A 7,358-nucleotide genomic window follows, 5' to 3' on the forward strand; every position below is an offset into this window, starting at 1 on the left:
CATACCTCCGTCCCTCCCTCCATCCATCCCTCCATCCATCCAGCCCTCCCTCCCTTCCTCCATCCAGCCCTCCCTCCCTTCCTCCATCCATCCCTCCATCCCTCCATCCATCCCTCCCTCCATCCATCCCTCCATCCATCCCTCCCTCCATCCATCCCTCCATCCCTCCATCCATCCCTCCCTCCATCCATCCCTCCATCCACCCTCCCTCCATCCATCCCTCCCTCCATCCATCCCTCCATCCATCCCTCCCTCCCTCCATCCCTCCATCCATCCCTCCCTCCATCCATCCCTCCATCCATCCCTCCCTCCATCCATCCCTCCCTCCATCCATCCCTCCATCCATCCCTCCCCCATCCATCCATCCCTCCATTCCCTCCCTCCCTCCATCCATCCCTCCCTCCCTCCATCCATCCCTCCCTCCCTCCCTCCCTCCCTCCCTCCCTCCATCCCTCCCTCCATCCATCCCTCCATCCATCCCTCCCTCCATCCATCCATCCCTCCATCCCTCCCTCCCTCCATCCATCCCTCCCTCCATCCCTCCCTCCATCCATCCCTCCCTCCCTCCCTCCCTCCCTCCCTCCATCCCTCCCTCCATCCATCCCTCCCTCCATCCATCCCTCCATCCATCCATCCATCCCTCCCTCCCTCCCTCCATCCCTCCCTCCCTCCATCCATCCCTCCCTCCCTCCATCCATCCCTCCATCCATCCCTCCCTCCCTCCCTCCATCCCTCCCTCCATCCATCCCTCCCTCCCTCCCTCCCTCCCTCCATCCATCCCTCCATCCATCCATCCATCCCTCCCTCCCTCCATCCCTCCCTCCCTCCATCCATCCCTCCCTCCCTCCATCCATCCCTCCATCCATCCCTCCCTCCCTCCCTCCCTCCATCCCTCCCTCCATCCATCCCTCCATCCATCCCTCCATCCATCCCTCCCTCCCTCCATCCATCCCTCCATCCATCCATCCCTCCCTCCCTCCCTCCATCCCTCCCTCCCTCCATCCATCCATCCCTCCTTGCTTCCTTCCAGTAAATGTTTGGTCCTAGCAATGAGCAGGAACCCTGTATCTGATGTGATAACGGAGTAACAGGTTACGTTTTTCATGTCTGTCTCTTCCTCTCTGTTTGTTACAGGATGAGACCGGAGCCTACGTCATCGACAGAGACCCCACCTACTTTGGTCCCATCCTGAACTACTTGCGGCACGGCAAACTGGTTTACAACAAGGAGCTCGCAGAGGAAGGTCTCACACCTTCAACTTTTTTCAGATGTCTTAAGGATGTGGGATGATTATTTTGTTGGGCTGGAGCGGAAGCTGTTGACAAGACTAAAAATATGTATCTGGAAAAATTACTATATTTCCTAAATATGATGCACTCTTTTCAATTAATCTAGAGAATGTGTGTCTATTTTCTGTCCCACAATCCAACTAATCAATCAAAACTAATCAGGCTCAAACTTGAAGCTGATTTAAACCGACTATATCCCAGGATGGTGTATCATGCAGCAGCAGGACTATGATCCTTGCTGCTTCAGTGTTTTCTATAATAAATAAAAAGATGCAGAGATTTGCATTGGAGCTACACAATATATTGAATCACAATCGTCATCACAATATCAGCGTGTGCAATTCTGCAAATGGAAAGGACCACTTTGATGCAATACCTGGTAAACCTATATTTAAAAGTGTCATGCATGCAAATTCTGCATATCGGTATTATCTTTGGAAGACATCCGCTGCCCTCGATGCTCACACTAGATGAATAGTTTTAGTGGCGTGTGTGGTGGGGACATTGTGATGAAGGAAAGTGGGCTAATTGTAATCGATATGAGCAATAGTATTTAAATGTTTTTCTGATATCTCAGAGCTCTAATGTTCATTGGAAATGTAAATATTAACGCCTACAGCCGTACGTTTTAGGCAGGTTTATGTGCATATTTAATTCTGCAGCTGCATTGGACGCTTTAGCAGATACTTAACAGAATGAACATAACAACATGGTGAAAATTAATGGTGCTTCTTTAATTGGAAAACAATGAGATTATCTGAATGAGACAGCTTCTATTGCTCCTCAGGTTGTTGTTGAAATTGCTTGAAAAATAAAAATGAGTAGAGATGCTAAAACCCATCTACCTGAAAGCTATAGATACTTATTTAAGACAATGCTAATATTAATGTCATGAACAGTTGTTAAACCATCAGCTGCAGGAGAAAAGACAGAAATAAGAAACAATACTGAGATTATAGTAGAAAAAGGTACAGTTAGAGTTGAAATACATGATGGTGTTTTGGTGAAAATGTTTTAGATTGTTTTTGTAATTTTATGCAGAGAAATTAACATTCAAATAATATTTATTTTGCATTAATCTGTTTGTACGAAAGTCTAGAGGCAAGTGAATTTATCTGGCATGCAGGGATTACAATGCATCACAGATTTTATTCCCTGATTTCAAGGTGTCCTGGAGGAGGCAGAGTTTTACAACATCACCCCGCTGATCAAGCTGATCAAGGAGAGGATCATAGAGAGGGACTCAAAGGCCACACAGGTAAGTTCACACCACAATCTGAGTGCAAAGGGTTTAGTGTCCAAGCTCATTTCTGCATATTTTGGCTCTGAAGAATCCAGATTTTCTTCTAATATTTAAAGTATTTATGAGTAAGAAGTCTTCAGCTTTTATGTTAATTTTCAGTCCAGTCCACCTTCTGGGCCAAGGTGAGAAGAACAGGTTTCATCTTCAGCCGTTTACCTCTAACCTATAAGTCATTAAAACATAAGAAAGATGCACCGTTGTCTAAATATTAACAGGCTACTTTGTAAAAATGCATTATGTTATTAGGCATTGTTCATTAATTACTGTGTGAAATAAGTGTACAAAGAGTTTAACAAACTATGTTCTCAAAAACACAAAGATTTCCCGTCATACTGTTCCAACGGGTGTAATGAGATGCCAGAGAAAGCTCACACTGACCATAGTTTAATCAGTCTATATGCAGGAATGCAGTGCTGCTGTTTGATTGCTTGGAAATATTTTTGGTCTAAAAACCCAGTTTGTCATGATGCTAAAGGAGAACCACACATCACTCTGGTTAATGTTACTCTGTTTTAAAACTGTAGTCTGCAAGCTATGTTTGGTTCTTCTGTAAAGCAGCTGGCTGCAGGCTAGCTACTCCACCAGATAAATGACTAAATATCCATGTAATATCAGCTTTTTCAATTTTATAAAGAGCAGAAAAGCAAAACGGTGGAGCATCCTGTGAAAAACCACTTAAAACTGCTGCTAAATGTTAGCTTGTTTCTTCTGTATTATCCCATGTGTTCATGCAAAGGTTAAATGGTTTCATCTTTCATCAGCACCATGTTGTTTTATCTGAACCCGTACATTTATGACCAATGTAAATAAACCAGGTTTAGGTACAAACGTGGTTCCTATACAGTCTTGAAAACTCTGGATTTTACTTTTATTTTTTTCCCGGTCTGGATAAGGTTGGATTTTCCTGACATGTTTTTCTTTTTTCATTTTCTAAAGAACTAAAGTCAAATAAGGCTTTGTAAATGCAGAGGTTTTCACGTGGAGTTATTTTAAATTAACACACTTTATCTTTGATTTGCCAAATCCAACCGTGATTTTAACATTTTATCCTTCACTTTTACTGGCTTACTCTGGCAAACTCATTCAGAAATCAATAAACGGACCATTTAATACCTGTTTGAACTACAAATTCTGGTTGAACTGGACTGTTGGTTTTTAAACTGGGTCTAAAATGCCAAACAAATTATACCTAATTATTTTCAAACAAAATAATGGTACCAAAGGGGGGGGGGCAAAAAGGTTAGGGTTCATGTGTCTTGATCTTAAACAGAGAGGGAGTGAGGACTTGGTAGTCATAACTCACTGCCTCCCATATATCCCTTTCTATGGCCTGTAGGAGGGAAAAGCACTTAGAGCAGACATGAGTGATAAACAATACAAAAGTTTTCAAACCCTAACAGTAAGTATTGATTATTGGCATTAACAGCAATATAAATATCAGATATCGGTATTGGCCCAAATGTTCATATCGGTGCATCCCTATTATAAAAGCTGCATGATGATGTCTAGAAGCTGGAGTCTGGAAAAGTTTTGTAATGAACAATGTGTAGAAACCTTATTCAGGTAAAATCTGTGCTGTCACCCCATCTACATCACATCTCATGACACCCGTAGCAAAAAATAAATCCTAAATTACAGATCACATAAAGAATAAATGGCTTCTTAATATTTAGCTGTTATACAATGTTAGATTTTCACATACAAACAATCTCTTCTTTTGGAGTTATTTCTGTTTCCTTATATAATGCCTCTGAAACGTTCGCCCACTTCCTCTGTAACTGACTCACTGCTCCGCTCTGCCTCGGGATAAATATGATGCAAAAATATGAAAATTGAAGGATTTTAGTCACTTTAGATTATCTGTGTTTAATGGCTGCTCATGAACTCTGCTTAATTTAGGTTCATGGAGCAAGGAAGCTGTTGTTTTAGGTCTTAAGATCCTGCCTCGGCTGCATTTAGTCATGGGGTGTAAAATGACTACAGTCTGTTATGATGTACATGTTTTCTGCATTCTTTATCTCATTGGACCTAATCGGTGTCCTCCCCTGTTTGCTGTCTCTCCCCCAGCAGGTACCACCCAAGCACGTCTACAGAGTGCTGCAGTGCCAGGAGGAGGAGCTAACCCAGATGGTCTCCACCATGTCGGACGGCTGGAAGTTTGAGCAGGTCAGCGTGCGCACCTGCAGAAAGCCCCGCACTGGACTGCTCTGGACTGTGGGTTGGACTCACGCTGCTGCTGACCCTTCAGTTTTGACCCTTGGTCTGATCCCCTGACCTTAACCCTGCTTTCTGCACCCCTTAAACTTAAGATGGGAAAGAAAATTGATGATTCAGTAACTGAGGGTTGCTCCTGTGAGTCCATGTGAGGTGTAACTACAGGTAGTCTACTTTAGTTCTGTTGGCAAAAAGCGTTTCATAATGGTTTACCCTGGTGTGATGGTGTTTGAACACTAGGTGACGCTAGGTAAGAACCTAGTGATGTTCATTCTCTGGTGGAACTGATGGCAAATTTAACTCTAAAAGAGGTTGTAAATGGTTGATGTAAATGACCTGAAATGAAGGATTCTGAATAAATATACAAATGGCTTGCCATAAATACAGCATTTTATGACCACAGGGCTACCACTCACACTCTGCTTATATGTGGTATCACTGGAAACCCCAAACCCCTCTTTAGACTGATGATTAAAAACAAGAAGGCCGTAGTTAACGCTGTGTCTGTATTAGCAGCCAGTCTGGCATTAATTTGGTGTGGAGTGCCTTACTGGCTTTCTGTAGGGGAGGTTTTTCTGTTTATTTAATGTTTTTATTGTTCTTAGCAAAAGGAAAGAAAGATAGTGGGATTTTATGTGACTGATTGTAGCACATAAACTAAATGCGAAGTGGAATGAAAATTATTTATACTTTTAAAATCTTTAAAGACCTTTAAACTGTGGCATATATTAGTATTGAGCCACTTGAGTCATTACTTTGTAGAATCACCTTTCTTCTGCAGGTCTAGCTCCAGTCTCTACCAGCCTTAAACATCTACAGGCTTGTAGGTCTTTCACATAAAATCCCAATAAAATACACAGAGGTTTCTGGCTGCAGGGGTATGAATACTTTAACACGGTGTTGTACCTTCATGCGTTCCAGCTTATAGTTTACTTTTTGCCAAAAAAGATGAAGATGTTGAGGTTCTGTCTGGGAGGGATTAGAGACAGGATCAGGAAAGAGGACATCAGAGGAACATCTCAGGATAGATGTGTTGTAGATAAAGCCAGAGAGGCCAGACTGAGATGGGTTGGACTTGAAGATGAGGGATGGTGAGTTCATCAGTAGAAGGATGCTGAGGCTGGAACTGCACGGACGGAGGCCTAGAGAAAGACCAGAGAAGAGTCTTTATGGATGAACAGAAACAGGACATGAAGGTAGTGGGTGTGAGAGAAGGAGATGCAGAAGATTAGATGGAGAAAGATGACTTGCTGTGGCAACTCCTGAAAGGGAGAAACTGAAAGAAGACCAACGATGTTCAGATTTAAAAGTTGGTTTTTGCATCATAAACAAATCAGCTTCTCTCTGGTGTCCAGAACCGGACAAGTGGACGAATCTCTAAACACCAGAGAAATCCATCAGATTGAGATGTGTGGAGAGTTTAATAAGGTCAAACCTGGACTGAGCTCTTTTGGGTTCCTGGAACCAGTGTTTGTCTGTAATTGTATCTTCTGAGAACCAGTCCAGATCTTCTGGGCTTTGCTCCTAAATAGACCAGCTGTAGGTTAAAAAGTCTCTGTCTTGTTGCTTCGCCTCCCAGCTCCACTGCATGCTGCGCTGCTGCTACCAGAACCTTGATTTGACTGAACGGCGCAGCTGCTGAGCTCACAGCTGCTTTCATTTTGATTCCCAGCCTCCCTAAAACTCAACCTTGCATGAGCACCAAGGAGGATCTCTTCTCTGTCAGCAGATCTCCGCACATGTTTTCTGTGCCGCCCAAGTCGTAACCCTCCCTGACAACTACAATGTCTCTGTGTCTGTCTCTGTCTTCTGTGCTCCTTGCTCCTCTTCTAGATGGTGAACATCGGCTCCTCGTACAGCTACGGGACAGAGGACCAGGCTGAGTTCCTGTGCGTCGTATCGAAGGAGCTTCACACGTCTGGATCTGGCCTGGGAACAGAGCAGAGCCACAAAACCAAGGTGACAGATTGCAACACAGCCTGAAGGCTCTGAAGCTGCTGATGAAAGTCTTGTGGTAGACAGTTGTCCTGGTCCACGCGTGTTTATGTTGTAACGATGGATGCAGGAGAGAGAAGAAAGCCCTTCTCCAACTGGAGTAGATGAGTGGCTTTGATCCTGTACCATGAATCAAACGCTGCAAATGTCACTCCTCAAAATGTCATTCGCTGCATCATCCTCACAGCCCTGCTTCTCCTTCCTGCTACCACCGACCATCTTCCTCTCCATCTTTCACAAGGATGTGTTGATGCAGATCTTTCTGTACTTGTCTCTCAGCATCCCACTCCCTTCTGACACTCATCAGCATTTACATTTTTATTTTTTGTCTCGCTTTTTTCTTTCCTTTCTCTCCTTTGTGTTTCCTCTTCCTTCACTCATACTGAATCAAGCCGCCAGAGATGCAAGAGGAGGAGGCAGCGAAGGAGGAAGAGGAGGAAGAAGAGGGAGAGAGAGAAACCAGACCGAATGAGTGGCTTAGAGAATGAGGGAGTCTTGTTTCTTTGTTCCAAAGGGAGGCAGGAATGGGTGAGAAACCGTATAGAGGATGTTACTGG

General features: G+C 43.9%; 1 protein-coding gene across 8 annotated transcripts in view; it reads left to right on the forward strand.

Moving 5' to 3' along the window:
• The window catches only part of kctd17 (potassium channel tetramerization domain containing 17), a 44,081-nt gene that overhangs the window by 32,402 nt on the left and 4,321 nt on the right, over window positions 1-7,358 (forward strand). For 3 of the 8 annotated variants that reach the window (XM_047378017.1, XM_047378018.1, XM_047378026.1), the window contains 2 exons: window positions 1,135-1,243; window positions 2,456-2,474. Coding sequence is in view for 5 of the 8 variants with exons in the window: in XM_047378020.1 (XP_047233976.1) it covers window positions 1,135-1,243; window positions 2,456-2,547; window positions 4,660-4,806; window positions 6,640-6,765; window positions 7,194-7,289 (570 nt within the window). In the remaining 3 variants the exon portion in view is untranslated. Of the gene's footprint in view, window positions 1-1,134; window positions 1,244-2,455; window positions 2,548-4,659; window positions 4,807-6,639; window positions 6,766-7,193; window positions 7,330-7,358 lie in introns of those variants that run through there. The other 5 variants (XM_047378021.1, XM_047378020.1, XM_047378023.1 and 2 more) reach the window with 5 other exon arrangements.

The sequence above is a fragment of the Girardinichthys multiradiatus genome, chromosome 10 (genome assembly GCF_021462225.1).
Source record: "Girardinichthys multiradiatus isolate DD_20200921_A chromosome 10, DD_fGirMul_XY1, whole genome shotgun sequence".
Lineage (NCBI taxonomy): Eukaryota > Metazoa > Chordata > Actinopteri > Cyprinodontiformes > Goodeidae > Girardinichthys > Girardinichthys multiradiatus.